Source organism: Orycteropus afer, unplaced genomic scaffold, assembly GCF_000298275.1.
Source record: "Orycteropus afer afer isolate SDZICR_OR568_19922 unplaced genomic scaffold, OryAfe1.0 scaffold00481, whole genome shotgun sequence".
NCBI lineage: Eukaryota > Metazoa > Chordata > Mammalia > Tubulidentata > Orycteropodidae > Orycteropus > Orycteropus afer.
In genome coordinates, this window is record NW_006922068.1 from 922,831 (window position 1) to 949,892 (window position 27,062).

General features: G+C 40.1%; 1 protein-coding gene across 1 annotated transcript in view; it reads right to left on the reverse strand.

Moving 5' to 3' along the window:
- Window positions 1-27,062, reverse strand: part of FAM107B (family with sequence similarity 107 member B) — a 364,667-nt gene that overhangs the window by 190,678 nt on the left and 146,927 nt on the right. Inside the window, exon 2 of the mRNA XM_007954913.2 lies at window positions 18,267-18,327. Within this exon, the coding sequence (XP_007953104.1) occupies window positions 18,267-18,327 (61 nt within the window). The remainder of the gene's footprint in view (window positions 1-18,266; window positions 18,328-27,062) is intronic.

A 27,062-nucleotide genomic window follows, 5' to 3' on the forward strand; every position in this document is an offset into this window, starting at 1 on the left:
CCCAGATGGTTTTACCAGAGAATTCTACTAAACATTCAGAGAACTGACACCAATCCCACTCAAACTATTCCAAAACATAGAAAAGGGTGGAATCCTCCCTAATTCATTTTATGAAGCAAGAATAACTTGATACCAAAACTAAGCAAAGACATCACTCAAAAGGAAAACTACAGACCAATATCCCTCATGAATATAGATGCAAAAATCTTCAACAAAATCCTACCCAATAGACTGCAACAACATATTAAGAAAATCATTCATTATAACCATGTGGGGTTCATATCAGGTATGCAAGGATGATTCAACATCAGAAAAACAATCGTCATCCACCACGTAAATAAAACAAAGGAGAAGAACCACATGATCATATCAATTGATGCAGAAAAGGAATTTGATAAAATCTAACACCCATTCCTGATCAAAACTCTCAGCAAAATAGGAATACAAGGGACATTGCTCAACATAATAAAGGGCATCTATGCAAAACCAACAGCCAACATTATTCTCAATGGAAACTGAAACCATTCCTCTTGAGAACAGGAACCAGACAAGGATGCCCACTATCACCACTTCTACTCAACATTCTACTGGAAGTCCTAGCCAGGGCCATAAGGCAAGAAAGGGAAATCAAAGGCATCCACATTGGTAAGGAAGAAGTTAAACAATCCCTATTTGCTGGTGATATGATCCTATACCTAGAAAACCCAAGAGACTCAGTCAAAAATCTACTGGAACTTATTGAGAGATTTAGCATCGTGGCAGGATACAAGATCAACATCCAAAAATCAGTTGGATTCCTCTACACCAGCACAGAGATTGCTGAAAAAGAAATAAGGAAATCAATACTATTTACAATAGCTACCAAAGAAATAAAATACTTGGGAATAAATCTTACCAGGGACACAAAATATCTGTACAAAGAAAACTATAATAAAGTACTTCAAGAAACCATAAGAAATCTACAAAAATGGAAGAACATACCATGCTCATGGACAGGAAGATTGAACATTGTGAAAATGTCATTTCTACCCAAAACAATCTATACATTCAATGCAATCCCAACCCAGATCCCTTCAACATTCTTTAAGGATATGGAAAAAACAATCACTAACTTTATATGGAAAGGAAAGAGACCTCAGATAAACAAAGCACTATTGAAGAAGGACAAAGTAGGAGTTCTCGTACTGCCAGATCTCAAAACCTACTATACAGCCGTAGTAGTCAAAACTGTCTGGTTCCCTTGAGACAAGAAGAACTAGATGGTGCCTGGCTACCAATGCCAACCACTTAGGAAAGGATCAAATCTGGAGGTCCTGGATAGAGTGGGAGGGAAAATGTGGAACAAAATCCAAAAACTCAATAATCACCAGAAGTACTGGTCAGATGAAATCTGGTGGGACTCCCAATACTATGGCCCTGGAATACATTCTGCAGCTGGAATAAAATGCACCCCCAGGGGTGGGATCTCAGCCCAACAGTTAACAAGATGTACATGCAGACCATTCAACCCAGGATGACACACCCACATACTCTATGGTAATACATCCCTTAGAGCAATAGACCAAGGGACACCAGAGGACTAACATTCAAACTGAGGAGTGCATAAATTATGAGGGGCACAGGAGGAGGGTTACAGGATAGGGAAGGGAGGAGACTGGGTTATGGTTGGACATGGTGAATGGGGAATGAAACTAAATGTACTCATTACATTAAATGTAAAACAAGCTCTTAAAAAAAAAAAAAAAAAAACCAAAGAACTGCTTGATATTGGTACAATGACAGACACATAGATAGACCAATGGAATATAATTGAGAACCAAGATATAGATCCATTGACCTATGGTCAGCTGATCTTTGACAAAGGGCCAAAATCCATTCAATGGGGAAGAGAATGTTTGGCTGGCAAAACTGGATATAGATTTGCATAAAAATGAAATAAGATTGGTACCTCACACCATACACAAAAAAATGAATGCCAGATGGATCAAAGACTTAAATGTGAAACCTAAAACTATAAAGTTCCTCAAGGAAAAAATAGGGGCAAATTTAGGGGTCCTAATATATGTCATGAGAGCTCTGGTAGCATAGTGGCTAAGGCACTTGACTGCTAACCAGAAGGCTGGCGGTTCAAACCCACCAGCCACTCCTCGGAAGGAAGGTTGGGCAATCCTACTTCCGTAGTGATACTGCCTCGGAAACCCAAGGAGGGGTCGCTATGAGTCGGGGCCGACTCGATGGCAAACAACAACAACAACAATATATGTCATAAATAGACTACCAAGCATAACCCAAAATGCACAAATAACAGAAGAGAAACTACATGCATGAGACCTTCTAAAAATTAAATTTTTATGTACTTCCAAAGACTTCTCCAAAAGGGTCAAAAGAGAACCTACAGATTGGGAAAAAAATATTTGGCAATGACATATCTGACAAGGGATTTATCTCTAGAATTTATAGAAAACTCCAACACCTCAATAACAGAAAGATGAATAATCCAATTAAATAATGGGCAGAAGACATGAATAGACACTTCACCAAGGAGGATATTCAGGTGGCCAACAAACATGAAGAAATGCTCACAATCATTAGCCATTAGAGAGATGTAAATCAAAACAACAATGAGATACCATCATGCCCCAGCACTAGTAGCAAAGTTCAACAAGACAGAAAATAAATGCTGGCAAGGTTGTGGAGAGATTGGGACTCTTGTACACTGCTGGTGGGACAGTAAAATGGTACAACCACTTTGGAAAGCAGTATGGTGATTCCTTAAAAAGTTGGAATTAGAAATACTATTTGACCCAGCCATTTCCTTACTATATATCCTATGTTGTTGTTGTTGTGTGCCATAGAGTCATCCCCAACTCATAGCGACCCCTCCTTGGGTTGCCGAGGCAGTATCACTACGAAAGTAGATTGCCTGTATATACCTATATATAGGTACATATCCTAAAGAAGTGAGAGCCATGACAATATGCACACCCATGTTCATCACAGTACTGTTTACAATAGCCGAAAGATGGAAACAACCTAGGTGTCCATCAACTGAAGAATGGATAACCAAACTTTGGTACATACACACAATGGAATACTATGCAACCCTAAAGAATAACCTACAATGTGCAAAACACCACATAACATGGATGAACTTGGAGGACATTATGCTGAGTGAAATAAGTCAATCACAGAAGGACAAATATTGCATTAGTATGTTATTGTAAAAGTCAAGGAAAGGTTTATCTATGGAAGGAAATTTTCTTTGTTGGTTACCAGGGGTGGGAGGGAAGGGTAGGGGACACTGTTAGATAGGTAGAGATAAGTATCAATTTGGGTGCAGAGAAGGACAATGTAATGTGAGTGATCACCATGGTGGCATTGAGGAAGAGGAAGACATAGAGAGGTACATGGGAGGTACAGACAACAAAGATGAATCCTTTTGCACATATAGTACTGCGTTGTCAGTGAAGGCAAACATGGGTATATGGATGGAGAGATGGGTGGACAGGCTGAACTATTAGGTGTGTCTATGAAGTGGGGAGTGTTCCCAAGACCATGTATAGGGTTGGCAGACAATGGTCCTATAAGTGTGTTTGTATGATCTGTAAGAATTTCCAGGTTTATAGCAGAGTTGACAAGGGACAAGGTAGTAGTCACTTCTTAGTCACAGCTAGCTACCCAGAGGGAGTGAGTAGTTGAACTGGTGGGCTTGGGACTATAGTCACAGGGGACATAAAGCTACATTGGCATAACATACTACACAAAACATTGTTCCACCTCCTACTTTGGCAAGTAGCAAGTGGGAACTTAAAAGCTTGCAAGCAGCCATCTAGATGCAACAATGGGTCTCTCCTCGTCCAGAGCAAAGAATGAAAAAAACCAAAGATTCATGGAAACAATCAGTCCTAGCGCTGGTACACCATGCGATCCGCAGCCTATACAACTATAAGACCAGAAGAACTAGATGGTGCCTGGGTACCATTGTCAACCACTCAGAGGAGCATCTATATAGGAGATCCTGGATAGAGAGGGAGAACAATGTAGCACAAAACTCAAAATCATTTGGGGGAAAAGAAAAAAGAGGGGGACCAGCTTTGCTGGTCTGATAGAGCCTGGTGGAACCACTGAGACTATGGCCCCTAGCTGCCCTTCAGGTCTGGAATTGAACCCATACCTGTGGCTTCCAGCCAAACAAAAGATAGCCATATGAGTTGAACATTTACCTGAGATAGATACACTCCTTGGAGAGAACAATCATGGGAGAAAGAAGGGCTGTTTATGCACAGGGAGACAGCTCAGGGGGTGGGAGGGCATGGAGGGATGGACACAGGGAAAAGGTAACTATCAGGAGGAAGTGGGAGGGGAGCTGCTGCATTGTGGTAAATTATAGTCAATGTCATGAAACAAAGTGTATGTGAACTGCTGTATGGAAAGTGAATTTGCTGTGTAAATATTCACCCAAATCACAAAAAAAAAAAAAAAAAAGAGGAAGACCCTCCATAAGATGGATTGACACAGTGGCTGCACCAATGGGCTCAAACATAGCAACAATTGTGAGGATGGTGCAGGACCAGGCAGTGCTTTATTCTGTTGTATGTAAGGTTGCTATGAATTGGAACCAACTTGATGGTACTTAACAAAACAACAGATCACTCAAATGTAATAATGAAGGATCTATAAATAAATTCTACGAGTATCTTCCTTTCTGCTCTATGAGTCCATAACCCATATGTCAGTTTGTTGTACTGTGGTTGTCTTGTGTGTTGCTATGATACTGGAAGCTATGCCACCAGTATTTCAAATACCAGCAGGGTCACACCTATGGTGGACAGTTCTCAAAGGAGCTTCCAGACTAAGACAGATTAGGAAGGAAGGCCTGGTGATTGACTTCCAAGAATTAGCCAATTAAAACATTATGGAAAAAAACAGACTATTGTCCAATTCCTTTGTTTTAAACATGTCATCAGAAGGGATTGATCAATCACTGGAAGAGGGTATCATGTTTCGTTAAGCAGAGGGCCAGCAAGGGTGAGGGAGATTCTCAGTGAGATGAATTGGCACAATAGCTCCCATAATGGACTCAAACACGCAGGCCTTGTGAGGATGATGCAGGACTGGGCAATGTCTCATTCTGTTGTGCATAAGGTTGCCATGACTCACGGTTTACTTGGAGGCTGCTGTCTATCTTACTGTATGAATATATGTTAGAACTCATAGCCTCCTGTTCACTGGCTTCTTTCTTGAACAGGGAAGGTTATCACTTTTCCAGGTCTGTGTTCCTCTGGTGAATCTCTAGCAGCAGGCATACTGCCACCTTCACTCCTTGGGAGGAATTTTTATGACAGCAAAAAATCCAATCACAATTATTTGAAATGAAAACAAAATAGTAGGATTTCTTAGACTAAAATAAACATATGATAGTCAAGTTCCATAAAGAGTTTAGGGATCGGATCTTTATTGAAAAATCATGTACAATCCCTCAGCAGCATTTTCTCTCATAAAAGGGCCCCCAGGAACCCTCAGACCATCTGTCCTAGGGTAAGGAAACAGAAAGAAAAGTAAACTCAGAATAAAAGCAAGCTAGCTCCTTGAAGGCAAGATTCATGTCTAGTTCATCATTGACTCCTCCAAGGTATTACCATGGTTCACTTTATGTGTTCTAAACATCCAAATGAACAACAGTTGTTGTTGTTGTTGCTTTTTAAGCAAAAGTTGTGTTGTGAACCAGACTTCTGTTCATTCACTCATTAACTCATGCATTAATACTTTATTCAAACTTCTGAAAATTAACCAATGAAAACCCTGTGGATCACAACAGAACATTGTCTGATTCACTTGCTTTGGGCACATCATCAGGATGGATCAACCCTGGAAGAGGATGTCATGTTTGGGGAAGTAGAAGGTAAACAAGTTTATTATGAGTTCTTTCACATTCTATTGTGTTCTATTTTGTGTGCTTTCATATTCTTGGCATTGTGCCAGGAGTTGGAGGGTGGGGAATAAACCCAAGTAGTCTTCAGTTTCTGATTGATCAAGTTATTTTAGCAAGAGTTTAAAAGAAAAGAACAAGCATTCCTTCTTTATGCAACAAGTATGTATTGAGCACCTACTACATGTCAGACACTGTTCTAGGCATTCATTATGTATGCAGAAGCAAATAAAATGGTCACAATCCCCTGCCTTCATGGAGGTTACATTCTAGAAGGGAAAGACAGACAAAAAAAAGTTAACTACATATTGTGTTGGATGATGGTGGTAAATGATTTGTAGAAAAATAAGGCAGGGCCAAGAGATAAGGATTGAAGGAGAAGGTGCACATAGTAGTCAGGGAAGAACTCACTGAGAGGAAAAGCCTGAAAGAAGATGATGAGGCAGGCCATGCATCTTGAATACAAACTACCACCACCCTTCAAAACTTCTAGCCTTCTTATAGCTGTCTATTAATTCTTTGCCAGAGCCTCAGAAAAATCAGTACGAAAGGCAAGTCACTTTTTTGCACAATCAAAGCAAAGATGGGACTCTTATCAAGTCACAATTAACTCAGAGATGAGTTAGTTTGGGCGGAAACCTCACTTTTGGCTGTTCTACTGTGACATGAAAGTAAATGCAGACATGCTGTTTGTCTGAGTGATCAACAAGTGGGTCTCATTTTGTCACTTTTCGTGACTCCCGGCAAGAAGGCCTGAATGTGAGCGTAGCAGACCTTCCTGAAGGGGCCAGCCTCCCACACAGAGCAGTATCATCTTGCTGAAGGAGCTGCTCAGAGGATCACCCTGGTCTCATTTCCCCCATAAAGGTTACAAAAGTACATATATACTTTTTCCTTCTTGAATCTATTTTTAGTTGAAGAAATTTTCACCAGTTGGGGTTTGTTACTCCATCCTTAAGAAAGTTACAAACCACAGGAAATGAGACCTTGACTGAATGCAGATGACACGGACAGCTAAAAGTGTGCTGGGCCCCACTCAGCTCTAGGGGCCCTTAGCAAGAGGTGAATATTCTGATGAAAACCTTTGGCTGTCACAAAATGGCTTAAACTTACAGGATATCCCTCTCTTGTGATAAAAGTGTTGCAACCTTAGAGACCCTGACAGTACAGGTCAAGTGCAACCTAAAAGGTAGTAAGTATTCCACAAGACATCCTCGACTTTTAAACACATTTGAAAGCCCTTTTAGAATTCGAAAATATTTGGCCTATTTCTAAAGCAATACATGGGCAAGAGAAATGGCAAGATTGAGTCAATGTTTTTAAAACACATTTCACTTTTTTTTTTTTTTTTTAACATGGCCATTAGGAAGGATACAACTCTTTTTAAAAGAGTTCTCTAAAGAAAGCATAGGTGGGTGGAAATGTGAAGTGGTACAATTGTGGAAAACAATTTGGCAGTTCCTTCAAAAGTTGAACACAGAACTACCATCTGACCCAGAAATCCCAATTCTAGGTATGTACACAGAAGTGAAAGCAGGAACACTAACAGAAATTTGTACAGCAATGTTCATCGTAGCACTTTTCACAATAGGCAAAAGTGGAAATTACCGAAATGTCCATCAACAGATAAATGGATTAAAAAAAAGTGGTACATACATATAATTGATTATTACTCAGCCATAAAGAGAAATGAAGTCCTAATGCATGCCACAACATGGATGAACCATGAAAACATCATACTGTGCAAAATAAGTCAGCTGCAATGGAACAAATACTGTATGATCTTACTTATATGAAATAAGCAAATAAATAGGAATCAAAGATTATTAGTGGTTACCAGAATCAGAAGAGGAAGGTTTTGGTTGGGAGGAACTGAACTTATGTTAATGGTGGTGGAAAGATTTGGAAAAGGATAGCAAGAATGGTCGTACAACTTGAAGAATGTACTCAGTGAATTGTACATGTAGAAATTGTTGAGGTGGTGTATGTTTTGTTATGTATATTTCCCACCACACACACATACAAAGCCTAGCTGGCCCATTCATTCCTCATTCTGTCCACAAGAGAGTAAACGAATAAATGAAAATAGGATGTGCCTCTGAAAGGTTACAAATTTCTCTAGAAAACTTTGTATGACATAGTTTCCACGCACGTGGCTACCAATAAAATCAGTAAGGGCATGACCTGTTGTTTCTTTATGTCACCTGCAATCCTGAAACTCTGTACTAAAAAACAAAAGTTCAGTTTTATCTTTTTCAATGTTGATGCCTTTTATGGGCATGTATACATGATGCTTGGCTTGTAGTTCCAAGGGCCTTCCAGTGGAATAGAGAGAAATTAGATAATGGCTCCTCATAAAGTGTCTGCTGTAAAGTAAAAAGGCAGGGTGACTATAGAAGTTTCCATGAAAGAACCACATTCTATGGAAAGGCAAAAAGGGAAGAGAGATTACCCAAGGAAAAGAAGAGTGCTCTTGGAATAGCAGCTCCCAGGTGAGAACAGGCAAGCTCATTTCTCTCCCTGTCCTCAGCTACTTAGGATAACTGCTTGTCCTCAGAAGGTCATGTTGTCAGGTTTCAAATTGTGCCTTCTCACTGTTCTCCCCATTTGGAATCATGGACTCCTACTTGCCACTATTAGTAATCTTTTTTTTTTTTTTTTAACTCTATATTCTATGAAAGGTGCTCTAATGGCACAATACTGCAGTTTCACCAGCACCAAACACAAGCCTACAGATTAATGCGTAGACAGGTGAGGAGGGGGTAGGAGAACAGGCATACACTCTAGACCAGGGATAGATTTGGCTGAAGATAATCTTACATATGCATTTCAAACCCACTAGCTGCTAGGAAGGAAGGTTGGGCAATCCTACTTCCGTAGTGATACTGCCTTGGAAACCCAAGGAGGGGTCGCTATGAGTCGGGGCGACTCAATGGAAAATAACAACAACAACAACAACAAGCTGCTCTTCAGGAGAAAAATGAGGCAGTCTGCTTCCTTAAAGATTTACAGTCTTGGAAACCCTACTCTGTGTTATAGGGTTAGAATGAGTTGGAATTGACTCATTGGTAATGGAGTGGGTTAGTGTATTATATGAATAATGTCATGGCCATTTCAGAGGAACTCAAGTACAGAAAACTTCCATCTACAGTGCCTCCCCCCAACATACCACCTCTTTTCATGAGCCCATTGCCTCACCCTTCCCTTTCTCTGTGCAGAGGGAATATATATATATATATATATATATATATCAAGTAATAAACATAGCCCAGATTTAGTTTTATATTGTTTTTAAAATTTTCATATTTAACATTATAGCAAAATGTCTTTTTTTTTCCTTCAATTTTTAAATTATTTATTATTGTGCTTTGAGTGCAAATTTACAAAGCAATCTTGTTTTACATTCAACAGTTCATGCACATCTGATTTCATGGCCCCAATTCCTGTCCCCAACCGTAAAAAACTCTCCTCCCCTCTCCTGCCTGTGACCACTCCCTTCCTGTTCCCTTCTTATCTATGCATTCCTGTCTGTCCAGCTTTCCCTCTATGTGAATGCTACCTCTGGTGTCTCATGGCTGATTGATCCAAGGGGTGCATCTCCCTAGAGTAGATGGGTGCATTGCCTTGGGGTAGGCATGTAGGTCTTTCTGCTATTGGACTGAGAGCCAGTCCATGGAAGTGAATCCATTTGTAGGCCTGAAGGTTAACCTAGGGCCATAGTCCCAGGGGTTCCACCAGTCTTTTTCTAACAAGCAATTCTGGTCATTTTTGTGTTTCTGAATTTTGTTCCACATTTTTCCTCCCACTCTGTCCAGGATCTCCAGTTTTGATCCCTTTCTATGTGGTTGGCATTGGTAGCTGGGCATCATCCATCTAGTTCTTCTGGTCTCAGGGTCATGGAGGCTGAGGTCCTCATGGTCCATCTTATCTTTGGACTAATTGTTTCCAGATGCCTTTGATTTTCTTCACTCTTCTTTGTTCCAGATGAGAGGAGACAAATAGTTACATCTTAGATGGCCACTTGAAAGCTTTTAAGACCCCAGTTTCTACTCACCAAAGTAGGTTGTAGAACAAAATTTTTATGTACTATGTCATGCCAATTCAACATGATGCCCTTCGAGACCATGGTCCCTAGTCTGCAGGCCCAGTGATTGTCTCTCACCAGGTGTTTGGTTATCTCTGAGAAGTTACTCCAACCCTGTCCTCTGTTGTTTCAGTAATGTATGAGGTTAATTTTGTAGCACAAACACATGTGTAAGATTATCTTCAGCCAAATCTATCCTTGGTCTAGAATGTATGCCTGTTCTCCTACCCCCGCCTGATCTTCTCACCTGTCTATGCATTAATCTGTAGCCTTGTGTTTGGTGCTAGTGATACTGCAGTATTGTGCATGTAATAGCATTTGCCTCTGTTGTCTATACCTTTTGTGTACATTTCAGTGTCTTTCCTTTCTCCAGTGTCACCATGCTGTCACAGACTCTTTCCATACTGTCCCTGCCCTCACCCAAATCAACATGTGACTCTCAAGGCCTCCGAGATTTTCCCTTCCCTTCCCTCCCATCCCTGGTAACCAACAAAGTGAGTTTCCTTCTCTAAACCTTTTCTTGACTTTTTACAATAGTGGGCTCAAACAATATTTGTCCTTCTGTGATTGACTTATTTCACTCAAAATAATGTCCTCCAAATTCATCCATGTTGTGAGATGATTCATGTAGTCTTCATTATTATTTAATGTTGCATAGTATTCTATTGTGTGAATGTACCATCCTTTGGTTATCCACTCATCTGTTGATGGGCATTTAGTCTGTTTCTATCGCTTTGCTATAGTGACTTGTGCTGCAATTAACATGGGTGTGCATATGTCTATTCGTGTCCTCTCACTTCTTTGGGATATATTCCTAGTAATGGAATTGCTGGATCAAATGGTATTTCTATTTTCAGTTTTTTAAGAAAATGCCATACCATTATCCACAATGGTTGTAACATTTAGAAAAATGTTCTAAATGGCACATTTCAATAAAGGATCTAACCTTTTTAAGCAAACAGAATTCCTCCTCTTATGGAGCATATAGTCTATGATGTTGTGTGTCAACTTGGCTAGTGATTTTCAGATTTGGCAGATATTGGATTGGTTGCTCTTCCACAATGCAATAACTTTCCCTGACATGAGATGATGTGATTAGCCAATCAGTTGAAAGAGGAGTTTCCTTGGGGGTGTAGCCTGCTTCCAGTATATAAATAGATGTTCTGGCAAAGCTCAATTTCTAGACTGTGTACTCTTTCTGTTGCCTGACCTCTGGTTCCTGGAATGTAACTACCACATCAATCCTTCTTTACCTGGTTGCTGATGTTTAAAATCCTTTTGACACCAAATCTTTTCATTCCATAGGTATAGAGGACACTTAAAATACCAATCAATAACCAAAGAGAGGTGCCACAGTGATGTCCTTTAATATGTATCAGGGTCTACATGTCTGATTGCACACTCTTCTGGTGGCAGAGAAACTGGGAACCAAAGTGAGTGAGCAGGGAAACCCACTGAGATTGAAGCAGGGCACAGAAAGGGCAGGCTGGAGGCAAAGGTCATGCTCATCTCCCTGACAAATCTGCCTCACACCAACCCTGCTGAAATGGGACACCTGTTGACAGCCACTCATGCTATATCACATTAACGGGGACTTGTTATAAATGAGCCATCCTATCCACTCAGATAGTATATCTACCGAGTAAAGGAGAAATGCTACCTAGTTCTGAGTAGGCATCAGGGCACTGTCTATTCCAGACAGATCATTCACTAATGGTTGTTGTTGTGTGTTATTGAGTCAATTCCCACTCATAGCAACCCTATAGGACACAGTAGAACTGCCCCTATAGAGTTGCCTAGGCTGTAATCTTTATGGGAGTAAATGGCCAGGTCTTTTCCCCCACAGAGTGGCCGATGGATCCAAACCACTGACTTTTTGGTTAGCAACCAAGCACTTTAACCATTGTGCCACCAGGGCTTTTCATTCACTAATAAATGATTCAAATATACATCAATGCTGAATTATTAGAGAGCAAAGGACAGGAAACAATGGTTGTAAAGATTAAACACTCCCAGATAACCTGTAATAGCCCCCTAAGTAGCCCCTGCAAGTATAAATTATAGACCACAGGATAAAGTGGCAGGCTCCTAAGGATTAGGTCATCAGCCAGAAAAAATGGGCTGAATTCCAAATAGGTATCACTTTGGATTCACTTTACAGTATTTGGATTTTACTTTCTAAACACCCTGGCTTATGTATCTCTCTTCTTCACAAAAGAATTTCATAGCTGTGCTTTCAGGCCCATTTCATATGTCCTTTTGGAAAACTTCTTAGATCCCCCAAATTGAGTTCATCCCTTCTTTCATGTTCCCAATCCCTCTACTCTTGTCTGTGTTTTAGCTCATACTGTATTTTACCTTTGATTTTAGCTTTCTGTGCCCTTGTTTTACAGACCCTACTTAATTACTGGGGGGAAAAAAAAAGCAAAGCAATCACTTTGATGACTAAGGTGTACCTGACCCAAGCCATGGTCTTTTCAATCATCTCATACGAATATAAAAGCTGGACAATGAAAAAGGAAGCTGGAAGGAGAATTGATACATTCAAATTGTGGTGTTGGTGAAGAATACTTAATATACTGTGGACTGTCAGAATAATGAACAAATCAATATTAGAAGAAGAAACACAATCAGAATGCTCTTTAGAAGTATCATAAGACTAATCACCAGAAAAGGACATTGTGTTTGGTAAAGTGGAGGCTCAGTGAAAATGAAGGAAACCCTCAGTGAGATGGATTGACACAATAGCGACAACAGTGGACTCAAGCATACTAAAAATCAGGAAGATGCCACAGGATTGGGAAACATTTCATTCTGTTGTACACAGGTCGCTATGAGTCAGAACCAACTTGCCAGCAACTAACAATAATGTAACTAAAATCTCTGTGATGGCAAGATTTCTACAATACCCTACTTTCTCTAGAATTTACATCTTACTTATTTAAAGGCTATAATTTCTCTATTATTTGAGTTTGTTATTTATTTATTTAATGGCTCTGTTTAATGGCTATGTTTCACATTAGGAGCTCTGGTAGTGTAGTGCCTAAAGCACTTGACTGCTAACCAGAAGGCTGGCGGTTCAAACCCACCAGCCACTCCTCGAAAGGAAGATGAGGCAATCTACTTCTGTAGTGATAATGCCTGTGAAGCCCAAGGAGGGGTCACTACGAGTCGGGTCCAACTCGACAGCACATAACAACAACAACAACATGTTTCACATTTTCCTGTAGGGTCCATGAGGAGTGAAGTCATGCCTGTTGTATTTAGTCTAAACTTAGCTTGAGTCTCTAGGTGGTACAAACAGTTAACATATGTGGCTGCTAACTGAAAGCTTGAAGGTTCAAGTCCATCCAGAGATGCCTCACAAGAAAGGCCTGGAAATCTACTTCTGAAAATCAGCCTTTGAAAACCCTTTAAAGCACAATTATATTCTGTCAAACAAGGGACCACCATGAGTTGGAATTGACTTGACAGCAACTTTTCTTTTTTAAGCTTAGCCTAATTCCTATCACAATATCTAGCATATAATGTTGCTGTTGTTGTTATTGTTGTTATGTGCCATCAAGTCAGACCCAACTCACAGTGACCCCTCCTTGGGTTTCCGAGGTGGTATCACTACAGAAGTAGATAGCCCAACCTTCCTTCCAAGGAGTGGCTGGTGGGTCTGACTGCAAGCTTTCTGGTTAGCAATCAAATGCCTTAGGCTACCAGACCTCCTAATCCTACAGCACCTGGTATTCCCAGGCGGTCTCCCATCCAAGTACTAACCAGGCGTGACCCTGCTTAGCTTCCAAGATCAGACAAGATTGTGCACATTCAATAAATATTTCTTGAATTAATGTATTATATGGTCATATTTGCCAAATAATTTAGCAGGAATACCTTATACCTAACAGGATTTCAAAGAATGGTGCCTAAATATGGTAACTCTGAATTGAATGGACTAAAACTAGGGGCCCAAGGACACTAAGGATGCAATGTAAACATTCAGGAGTAAATCCTGCATAAAGAAGAGGGTCTCTACACAAGCCCCAAAGACAATGGACCCAAGCATGTTTTAGGAACAATGAGAAACTCCTGTTTGAAATTTATACTTAAATAATAAGGTTATTATCAGAAGACCCATTTTTCTTTTTTTCACCCAAGAGAACAGACGAGCCTTTATTCACATAAATTTTAATTTAAAACCATACAAACAAGATGACAGAGAAAATGGCATTACAGATTTCTACCTAAACTTTGTCCCTCACTATCTGCTGAAGTATTTTTCTTAGAGATTTCTGCCTCCAAATGTATTTGTTAAGGGGAACCTTTACCACTACGCTAGATTTCTAGTAACACAATCTGAGGCACTGAAGATCTAGGACCCCTGGCAGTCTGTGTGAGAATGGGATTTCTCATTATCCACCCTGAGATGTCATGGAAGGATTCATTGGAGTGAACCCATGTCCTAGAAAAACCTCAGTAAATAGTGGTACCCTCCCAACACATGTGGTAATCAAGGCTTCAGATGTGAACACATGTCCTCAAAATATAGTGGACATTTTGCCAAGGGAGAAAATACCATTTATAAGAGCAATTGGGAATATGTTTTCCAAAATGGTCTCTTAGAGCCAGCTACTCCAAGGGAGTGAGTAGTTGGACCTGTGGTCTTGGGACCATGGTTGGAGGAGACATCAAACTCAGTTGGCATAACATACTACACAAAAAAATTATTCTACATCCTACCTTGGTGAGTAGTGACTGGGGTCTTAAAAGCTTGCAAGTGGCCATCTAGATGCAACAATGGGTCTCTCCTCATCCAGAGCAAAGAAACATGAGGAAAGCCAAAGACACATGGAAACAATTATTCCAAGGAACTAGTAGACCATGTGATCCTCAGCCTGTATGACCATGAGACCAGAAGAACTAGATGATACCCGGTTACCACTGTCAACCACTCAGAGGAGGATTGGTGCAGGAGATCCTGGATAGAGTGAGAGAATAATGTGGAACAAAACTCAAAATCATAAAAAAGAAAGACCAGGTTTGCTGGTCTGATAGAGGCTGGTAAGACCCCTGAGGCTATGGGCCCTACTTACCCTTCAGTTCTGGAATTGAACTCATTCCTGTGGCTACCAGCCAAACAATAGACAGGCATAGGTGACATTTACATCAGGTAGATACACTCCTTGGAGTGATCAAATGTGGGAGAACAGAAGGGTAGTGTTTGCACAAGGACATAGCTTGGGGGTGAGAGTGCATGGGAGGAAAGGACACAGGCAAGAGGTAACAATGGCAAGGAAGTGGGAAGAGAGCTGTTACACTGTGGGAAATTACAGTCAATGTCATGAAACAAAATGTGTATGAACTGGTGGATAGAAAATGAATTTACTCTGTAAACTTTCTCCCAAATCACAACAAATTATTTATTTTTTTTAAGTCTCTTGGTTGGCCACATTTTCATTGACTTGGAAATGACCATCATCGTAGCTTCATTCTCTACCTAAGGAATTGAAAATCAAGGTTAAGTGTGCAAAAGTGGCTCTCAGAACAATTTTCAAAGGCATGACGTGTAAGCTCCAACTCTGCCCTATTATGCCCTTACTTCCAAACTCCAAAATCCTTTACAAGTATCCTGAGCCCTAAAGAGTCTTCTTTGATCTTATTTCCCCAAACCAAACTTAATTGCCCCTTCCCCGGGTCTCCCAGTAACACTTAGATTACATTGATTTGTTCACAGGATTTCTCATGTTGTAACCAGTCTGTCTCTTAGACATAGTTTGTTTCCTTGGGGGCAAGTGCCGTGTCTTACTCTCTTTTGTATCCCAGAAATCTAACAGGCCTGAAGTTGCTCATAATCAAATCCATCCCATTCACATCTCCATTGCAGAGAGAAAGAGAATGCTTTGCAAGTTGTTTACACAAGGAACTCATTTAACAAGTATTTCCTGAATGACTATTATATGCCAGGCACTGTCCAAGAGACTAGAGATACCAATAAATAAGTCAGCAAGGTCCCTGCTCTCTAGGAGACAATAAGCAAATAAATGATTTTGGATAGTAATAAGTAATAATAATAATAAAGAATAATGGGCAATGGGACAAAGAACAATTTGGAGAAATGACAAGGTGGTCAGGGAAGTTCTCTCTTTTGCACTCATTTCCTAAATGATGAGAAGGAGTCAGCCACGAAAGGCCTGCCTGGTAAGGAGAGCCCAAGGAGGATGCACTAAACTAAATAAAACGTTGTTTGTTTTTCCTAGGTTTTAGGCAGCTTGAGGAGGATAGTGGAAGAAGATGGTGGACTTGGTTAATTACTAATTTTCTCCCCTCCATCCATATCAGGGAAGCTCCGGTGGCATAGTGCCTAAGGCATTTGACTACTAACCAGAAGGATGGTGGCTCAAACCCACCAGCTTCTCCTAGGAAGTAAGGTTGGGCAGTCTACTTCAGTAGTGATACCACCTCAGAAACCCAAGGAGGGGTCTCTATGAGTCAGATCCAACTCAACGGCTGCGTGTTTGGTTTTGGTTTGGTCTATATCAGAGCAGAGGAGCTCTGCTGGCATAGTGCCTAAGGCACTTGACTGCTAACCAGAAGGATGCGGTTCAAACCTAACAGCCTCTCCTTGGAAGGAAGATGGGGCAATCTACTTCCATAGTGATACTGTCTTGGAAACCCAAGGAGGGGTCTCTATGAGTCGGGTCCAACTCGACGGCACAAAACAACAACACATCTGAGCAGAGAGCCACCTTTTCCCCTCATTTTGCAGGCTTTTTATTTATTTATTTTTGCAGTATTTCCTCCCCTCCCTTCCCATCCCTGGTAACAAATAAAGAAAGTTTCCTTCCATTTATAAACCTTTCCTTGACTTTTTACAATAATGAACGAATACAATATTTGTCCTTCTGTGATTGACTTCTTTTACTCAGCATAATGTGCTCCAAGTTCATTCACGTTATATGGTGTTTTTTGCAGGCTCTTTTTATTACCATTTCCAATTTCTTAATTCTGCTCCCTGATTTACATTAAATTACAACATAAGCCTCTGCCAACAACAAAAGTATCCGGAAGGAACCCTTTTCTAACACTGAATCATATAAAACACCAAACTAAAAGCAGTTGGAAGATAGAGACTGAGAATATTAACATTTAGTTTCCATGACTTGTTGTTGTTGTTGTTATGTGCCATCGAGTCAGACCTGACTCATAGCGACCCCTCCTTGGGTTTCCGAGGCAGTATCACTACAGAAGTAGGATTGCCCAACCTTCCATTACTAGGCCCATTCAAATAATGTGTAATTTTACCACCATTACATTGCATTGTCATTACTGATCTTAGTCATAGACTATTATAAACTCGACTGTCATTTGCTCCTTTCCATATTATCTCGTTATTATTGCTGTGTGCCATTGAGTCAATTCTGACTTATAGTGAATCTTTAAGGCAGAATCGAATTGCCCTTTAGGGTTTCCTAGGCTGAAATATTTATGGAGCTGATGGCCAGGCCTCTACTCCCACAGACCAGCTGGTGAGTTTGAACTACTGACATTTTAGTTAGTACCACATGTTTAACCATTGTGCAACCAGGGCTCCTTTATAACATATCATATGAAGCCCTATTTTGAGGTAAATAGCTTTAGCACAACTGTATATTTAACGATACACTAACATTAAAAAAATAAAAAAAGTAAACTTGTATCGAAATTACATTTTCCAAGACAACCATAAATGTGCCCCAGTAAGTAACTACATGGGAGTCCCTGGGTTGCACAAATGGTTAGGTGGTAGACTACCAGCTGAAAGGTTGAGGGTTCTAACCCACCCAGAGACTCTTCAGAAGATAGGCCTGCTTCTGAAAGTCACAGCCTTGAAAACCCTATTGAGCCGTTTTACTCTGTACAAATAGGGTCACCATGGGTCAGTACCAACTCAACAGCAACTAACAGCAACAAGTAACTAACTACATGACTTATTTTAATACTACTAAGTTTGAATTTTTCTCATCATTCTCATCATCTACTTCTTTGTTTTTGGTCATCAAGAACTGTAGTCAATTCAGAAAAAGACGAAGAAGCTATTTTCTACACCATGACCAGACTGTCCAGATGTCATGCCTGGAATATATCAAAAGTGACATTTCTAGTCATGTTTCCAATCATTGGGAACATACAGATTTTCCTCTGCAATCTGCAAAATTTCTGGATTCTCTGAGCCATGCTGTCAACAAGAACAGTTCAGAAAAGGAGTCACACCAAACATAACTCTACCTGATGTCATCTTCTGTTCCAACACAAGGCATTTACAATCTTCTTGGGACTCTTCTTCTTCCTACATTCCAGCCCCATAAATCAGAAAAACAGGGAGATTTAAAAAAAGAAAATGCATTAATTTATAGCAACATTTTTTCTAAATTTACTAATCCCACTAATTGCAACCTTCTAATCTGATGATATGGGAGCTCTGGTAGCGTAGTGCCTAAGGCACTTGACTGCTAAGCAGAAGGCTGGTGATTCAAACCCACCAGCCACTCCTTGGAAGGAACATTGGGCAATCTACTTCCGTAATTATACCATCTCAGAAACCCAAGGAGGGGTTGCTATGAGTCGGGTCCGACTCGACGGTACATAACAACAACAACCTGGTGGTATAATGGTTAAACACTTGGCTGTTAACCAAAGGACTGGTGGTTCAAACCCATGTATCATCTCCACAGAAAATAGACCTGGCAACCTGTTCCCATAAAGATTACAGCTTAGAAAACCCTAAGCGGGCAGTTCTACTCTGAAACACATGAGGTATCCATGAGTCCGAAACAGAATCGACAGCAATTGGAAAAAAAAAGAAGTTCAGATCAAGTCCTTAAAAAAAGGGGGGGGGGGGCTTTTAACAATTTTTTTTAATAAGGCTTTTAACAAGCAAAAAATTCAACAATCAATGTTGAGTAGAGTAACTATGAGGGTGCTGGTTTATACAACTTCAGGGTACAATTCACAGGGGAGTGTCTATGAATGTTAGCCCTGGTGTAGCATAACTCAGTGGCCTTCTGTGATTAATATTATACTTAGAGGTTCCAATTACTTAGACATGGTAGTGGTGTGTCCCTCCATGAGAGAAAAATTCTGCCAGTATTGCAGAGCAAAGAGAATTGTTTTATATTACACAATTCAAGAAGTGGATTTCATGTTCTTTTGAAAGTTCACAGTTTTTTTAATCTCTGGGAAACTGGGGAACACCTTCCTCTTTGAGTTCTGGTGTGATGTTCTCTAAGCTAGTAAGTGCTATCACTGCTAAAGCACTAATGAGAGTAATCCAGGCTAAGAGTAAGGAAGGTAAATCAAGAAACCAAAAAAACCAAACTCTGCCATCGAGTCGGATCCGACTCAAAGCGACCCCTCCTTGGGTTTCCAAGGCGGTATCACTATGGAAGTAGATCTCCCAATCTTCCTTCTGAGGAGATATCAATCAATAGGAATGTCTAAATGGTGCTTTTCTAATTTTGTCAGCAAGATGACTTTAGACTGATCCATTCCATTCTTTCTTTCTTTTCTTCACTGAATAAATATTTGCTGAATACCTATTATGGGCCATTTCTGTGGGACTTTAATCTTTAGACAAGGTTCCTTCTAGCCTATACAGCTTCCTTTGTAGCCTGCTGCACTTTATGTGCATAATTTGTTCTTCCTAAAAATGTAGCCCAACAGAAGAGGTCCCAGAGCATAAAGTGTGAGAGTGTGAGGTTCCATAAATGATAACTGAGGCTACTATGCAACCAAAGTAGAACAATGGAACTTAAAAACTAGTGTTATCCATCACAGGGACAGTTCCAAATTTGCTCCAAGTTTGCCACTCCCTGAGTGTTTTAGTTTTCTAGTCCTGCAATAGCAGAAATACTGTAAGTGGATGGCTTCGATAAACAAAAATTTATTTTCTCATGGTTTAGGAGGCTAGAAGTCTGAATTCAGACTGCTAGATCTGGGGGAAGTCTTTCAGCTTCAGAGAAATCTGTCAGCTCTGGAGGAAGATTCTTGTCTCCTTGAGCTTCTGCTCCTGGGAGATCATCATGTGGCTTGAGAACTCTCATCCTCCATCTCTGTTCTGCTTGATTGTGTAATCTCTTATATCTCAAAAGAGACTGACTCAAGATACACCCAACACTGATCTTATTTCATTAACATAACAAAGACAGCCCATTCCCAAATAAGATTGTAATCACAGGCATAGAGACTACATATCACAACACATAGTTTTTTGAGACACAATTCAATCCATAACACTCAAGCTTTGGTCCCCCAAAATTCATGTCCTTGCCATATGCAAAACTCATTCATCACAACACATCATCCCCAAAATCTTAAATCAACTCCAAGTCCAAAATCTCATATTCTGAAACATCTAAATTGAATATGGATGAGAGTTTAGGCATATTGTAGCCTATGGCAAAATTCCTCTGCATTTGTGAATCAGAGAAATCTAGACTACACGTTGTCTGTTTCCAAAGTACAATAGTACGAGGTAGACATTTCCATTGCAAATGGAAGAAATTGGAGGGTGGAAAAAGAATAATGGGCACAAAGCAAGTGCAAAATCCATCAGAACAATTCACATTAGCTCTCAGACCTGAAAATAATGCTCTGTTCTCTGAGACCGTGTAGGAAAGGGCCCTGCCCTCCAGACTCTGGGTGTTGGCCACGCTTTCTGGATTCTAGGTGGAGGCCCCTTGGCCATGGGCTTCAGCTCTGCCTTCTAGGCAACTCTGCTTCCTCAGTTTTGGGCAGCCCCATTCTCCTAGTCCATTTGAATGACAACCCCACTCCATTGATCCCACTCTTCTGCCCCTTGAGCATGGCAGCCCCACCCACTCAGCTTTGGGTGGTGGCCCCATCCCCCTGGCAATAGTGGACAGGAGCCCACACTCCAGAACTGGGTTGGTGAAGATCTGACTCTGAAATCTAGGAGGCCGTGGCCTCACCCTTTGAAGAGACGGTTGCTCCTTTGGCCTGTTTCCTGCCTGTAGAATTCCAAGAGAAATTCTCCTTTCATTCTTTCTCTAGCTCCTTCAGTCTAAACTGATGTTTTTTTTCTGTAGTAGTTGGTTAGATCCAATAGTTGCAGGCTTAATCTCTTTAAAAAAAAAATTGTGTGGTCAAGTCCTTGGTGAACATTCTAGGACATGTGTCCTTAGTTTTACAACAGAATTTTCCAAATCTTTAAGTTCTGTTTTCAGTTTGCACAGTTCATTTTTAAGTCTATCTTTTTCCTCTCACATGTTACTATAAGTAGCAAGGAGAAACTACATGGCTCCTTTAAGATCTTGCTTAGAAATCTCATCAGCCAGATACTCAAGCTCATCACTTACAAGTTCTATCTTCCACCAAACATTTGAACATATTTGAGACAGTTCTTTGCCACTGAATAAAAAGCACTACCCTTTCTCCATTATCCAATCACATGTTTATCATTTTCTTTTAAAGCCTCACCAGAGCACATTTAAAGTCCATATTTCTAGTAACATTCTGTTGCTGGTGCTATGTGTATTTTCTAAGATGACAGAGACATTCTTTATAGCTCTCCTCACTTCTTTCTGAGCTCTCACCAGAACTGCCTTTGATATCCATAATTCTACCAACATAATTCACTTTAAGGCAATCTAGGCACCTTAAAACTCTTCCAGCCTCTACCCACCCCCCAATTCCAAAGCACTTCCACATTGTAGATATTAGAGCAGCACCCTTACTTCTTGGTACCAAATTCTGTTTTAGTTATCTGGTGCTGCTACAACAAAAATACCTCAAGTGGATGGCTTTAATAAACAGAAATTAATTTTCTCACAGTTCAGAAGTTTAGAAGTCCAAGTTCAGAGTGCCTGCTCTAGAGGAGGTTTTCTCTCTTATTGGCTCTGATGGAAGATCCTTGTTCCTTCGTGATCTTCATGTGGCATGGTGTCTGTCTTCTCCCATCTCTGCTTCTTTCTCTTGCTTGTTTAATTTCTTTTATATTGCAAAAGAGATTGACTCAAAATGCACTCTACCTAATCCTGTCTCAATAACCTAACAAAGGCAACTCATTTGCAAATGAGATAATAAGAACAGGCATAGAGGTTAGGTTTTACAACATGTATTTTTGAGGGACATAATTCAATCTACAACACTAAGTAATACCTCATCTGGATGAGAATCCACTAGACTCTCAAGCTTGCTTAGCAAGATAAGAAAATATCCTTTTCAACTCATAAATATTTGTTTCGTTAAATTACCATCAGTATCAACTCATACGTGAATTGATTTCACCTGTGTTGGGAACAAACATATTTTCTAGAAATCAGAAATCACCTTCAAATGTACATCATCAGGGACCAGTTCTAGAAAAATTTCCTACTTCTAAATATTATTGGCATGAGAAATTTGGCTAAACAAGCCCTCAATCCTCTTATCTCAAATTTATATAAGAAATTTTACTGAAATTGCTTTCAAAATTATGTTTCCAAAAAGAGTAAATTAGTAGTATCCCAAAAGACAGGTAAACTATAGAAAATCACCCACACAGCAACTAAATGGAGTGAATAATTTCTTGTTTCACAAGACCCAACAGGACAGTGTATAATGAAACCATGAGAAGTTATTTTATGAGAAAATCTCTTGAGACACCAAAAATGTCCAAATAAAGTTGTTACGTAAATGAAAGGATTTCCTCTTTGACCCAATAAGAGTCTTTACTGTTTTATAGCTCTAAATTCCAGAATTATGAAATAACTTAGCCCTTAGCTTTCCTCCAAATGTATTTATTACTTCATTTTAAATTGCCCATCCTCAAATTTTTTTCACTAACTAGTAAAAGTTGAAAAATGCTGTAACCATCTGCAGAAAGAAAAATGTTTGAGATCCTCTTGGCTGGAGGGCTCTCATCATAGAATAAACAAGCATCTGTCTTCCATAGTATAAACTATGTTCTATTTAAAGAGGCTACACTCATTAGACTGTGTTTCTTCTCTTCAGTGCAAGTCTGTGATTTGCTGAATTTGTTCTTTTTCCCAGAAAAGCTAGAGTAAAATGACAACAGTCCAACTGCTGTGGACCTCTTGATTATGCTGCCTTGCATTCACTCACTCTCTATGTAGTAAGATTTCTATGTAGTAAGATTTATTTCCTCTTTGAAGCCATCCCCTCCCACTCTCATTGAATCACGGTTTCTTGGAAACTGACCCCACCACCATCATTACAGGGGTGGCACCTGTGACCCAGGCCTACACCTATCTGAATACTACATTTCCCTAGACTCATGGCTAGTACACAGGGTGGTCATGTGACCCAATCAGGGTTCATGAATGATAATGAGATTTTCTCTGGAATTATGGGAATATGACTCCTGTACTCATTCACTAGGCCTGAAACCTGAGACAACTGTAGAAGTAGAAACCACTGCTCCCACCATCTTTTTGTCATAGGCAACTTGAGACTGAAAACCCCACAGAGGAAGAGAGAGCTAAGAAATAGAAAAATTCAGTCTTTATGTCAATTGGGCCCTGAATCCAACCATGTCTGAAGCAAGCTTGTTTGTTGTTGTTAGCTGCCATTGAGGTGGCCCTGGACTCATGGAGACCATGTACAACTGGCTGAAACACTACCTGGTTCTGAGCCATTCCTATGAATTGGTTGCAGGTTGAACTGCTGTGATCCATAGGGTTTTCACTGGTTGATTTTCAGAAGTAGATCACCAGGTCTTTCTTCCTAGTCTATCTTTGTCTGGAAGCTACATTGAAACCTGTGCAGCTTCATAGCAACATGCAAATCTCCACTGACTGATCAGTGGTGTGCTGGACAGGAATTGAACTTGAGCCTCCCGAAGGAAAGGTGAAAATTCTACCACTGAACCATGACCAACCAAACCAAACCAAATTCACTGCCATCGAGTCAATTCCAACTCACAGCGACCCAGTTTGACTTTCCAAGGCAGTAAATCTTTATGGAAGTAGATTGCCCAGTCTTCCTTCCATCAAGTGGCTGGTGGGTTTGAACTGCTAACCTTCTGGTTAGCAGTCAAATGCACTACATCACCAAAGCTCTTTCACTGAACCATGACAGCTCCTATGAAACGAGTTTAATGAACCATGGACTTTTCAGCATATGTCAACTAAAACACTCCCCTCTCTTTTTTTTCTTTTAATGCCTTCCTTTTGTAACCAAGCCAATTTTTGCCAGGTTTTCTGCTTCTTCCAACAAAATGAGTCCTCACTGATACACTGACTTAGGCACCTTAACTTTGGGAAGTCAATAATCAAGTTTGTTTATCCTGGCACCTGTATATCACACACTATCATGGGTCTTACCATGCTAATTAAATGGAATGCTACAATGATAATAATGAGTGCATTCTGGGAGATACTGTTAAAGTTTGACAGACAATTGGACTATCCATCTGTTTCCTCTGAGGACTAATCCCAAATTGTTCTACTATGAAGCCATCAAAACCTGAGTTGTTACACTTAACGAGTTCCATATATATTTTTGGTACAAAAAAGCTTCTTCTCCAAGATTCATTTGGTTGAGAAGCTGTTAAGAAAAAAAAAAAAAAAGAGCAAAAAACTCCTTCGAAAACATTAACAACTTAGCTTTACTGACATACGTCAAGTCATTTTAATTTGGCCTTATAGTTTTGCAACATTGATAGTTGGAGTTTCATTCTGTGAAGGCGTGTTTAAAAACAAGAAAGTAGTTTGCTTGAGAAAGAAATGTAATTTCTGACCAGAATTGAGGAGGCCTGGTTTCATTTGTCTCTACTAGATGCAACAAATCTGTGACTAACTCTTGGCACCAGCTTCCTTCTTTCAAAAAATGGATCCTGAATATGACCCATTACTGCCCAAGAAAGTTGATCTTTAATTTTAAATAACTGTTTTCCTATCACCAACCATTTAAGAAGTTTTTTTTTTTTTCTTTTTCTATTAAGGCTACATTACAAAGAACATCTTTCTGTTTATATATAGCTTGTTTTTTGTCCCCCCCCCCCCAATTCATTTGGATTACATTTCTAAGAGTTGGATTCTGGATCAAAGGTCAAGAATGTTTTTGAAGTTCTTGATGCAGATTGAAAATTCCCTCCAAAAAAATGTTTCTATACATTAATACTACACAGCACCTCATGAGTGTGATCATTTCATTAGACTCTCCACATTGTGATGGTTGTTAGTTGCCATCAAGTTAATTCTGACTCTTGGCAAGCCCATGTATGCAAAGTAAAACTACTTCATAGAATTTTCAAAGTAATGACCGTTCGGAAGCAGATTGCCAGGTCTGTCTTCTGAGGTACCTCTGGGAAGGTTTGAACTGCCAAACTTTCAGTTAGTAGTCCAGCACTTAACTGTTTGTGCCACCCAGGGACACCTAGAACTGCCCTATAATCATCTAATTCTGCATGTTTATAAATATGAAGAGTCCCCTTTCTAGGAAAATTTTAGAAACTACTATCTGATACCCACTGTCTTCTAGTGCCAAGAGTTCCTTGTACTACATTGTATTGCTACTTATAATTATATATTTAATTTTACATGGGGCCATATATCTAAGCCCTGTCTATCCCACTAAATCATTGGTTCTTGCTTTCTTTCAAGTGACATTCAGTTCTTTTAACAGGTACTTTCTAAATAATTAATGAATGAATTTAACTGTTCAACTAGTGTATATCTTTAGTATCACATTCCAATCTAGTATCACATTCCACAATAAAAATTCAGACATTGTCTCTCCTGGTAACACAGATTGGGCAGCAGGTCTTCTAAGTAGGTTTCTCAAAAGGCTCCCACATCCGGCTAAAACTATGCCATTCTAACTCTAAAATATAGTATTAGTTAACCTCTTTTGAAGGAGTTCTGGCTGCTAATCAGAAGGTCAGTTGTTCAAACCCTCCAGCTACTCTGTGGGAAGAAGATGAGGCAATCTACTTTCATAAAGATTTACGTCCTTGTTAATCAAATGGGGGTCAATGAGTCAAAATTGACTCAGTGGCAGCAGGTAGGTTAACATCTCGTGAGTCCTTATACTGTGTCCCATAAGCTATGCCTTAGTGAAGTAGTTCATTCAATTTTTAACAGCCCTGGTAGTTCAATGGTTAATCACTCAGCGGCTAACCAAAAGGTCAGAAGTTGTAACCCACCCAGCAGCTCTGTGAGAGAAAGATGTGACCATCTGCTTCCATAAATATTACAGCTTAGGAAGCCCTATAAGGCAGTCTACCCTATAATACACAGGGTCACTATGAGTTGGAATCAACTTGAAGGCACCTAACAACAACAAGATCAATTCTGTTTTACAGATGGAGAAACAGAGGCTCAGAGGGGTTAAGTAATTCACTGTGTAGTATTGTTCCTTGAAGACTAAAGTGTGCCTGACCCAAGCCATGGACTTTTCAATCGCCTCTTATGCATGTACGAGCTGGACAATGAATAAGGAAGACTGAAGAAGAGTTGATGCTTTTGAGTTGTGGTGCTGGAGAAGAATACTAAGAGTACCATGGTCTGCTAAAAGGTCTAACAAATCTGTCCTGGAAGAAGTGCAGTTAGAATGCTATTTGGAAGTGAAAATGGCCAGACTTTGTCTCACCTACTTTGGTCATGTTGTCAAAGGGGATCATTCCCTGCAGAAGGATGTCATGCTTAGTAAAGTGGAGGCTCAATAAGGAAGGGGAAGGCCCTCAATGAGATGGATAGACACAGTGGCTGCAACAATGGGCTCATGTATAGCAAGGATCGTGAGGCTGGCACAAGACCAGGCAGTGTTTCATTCAGCTGTACATAGGGTCGCTGTGAGTCAGAGATGACTCAACGGCACCTAACAACAACAACATGTTTAATGTCCATTGTACGACTAAAAATAGGATTAGAGGTTATCCATTAAAAGTTCTCTCCTGAGGTTCCAGCAAGATGGCAGACTAGGCAGAAAGACTGCACAGACCCTCTTCAACAAAGAAAAGGGAAACCAATTAACACAGACACAGAGGATAATCCTGGACCCCTGAGCCTTGAAGGGAAGGATATAGAAGTGGAGTAAACCCCAACCAGCGGAAGAATTTGC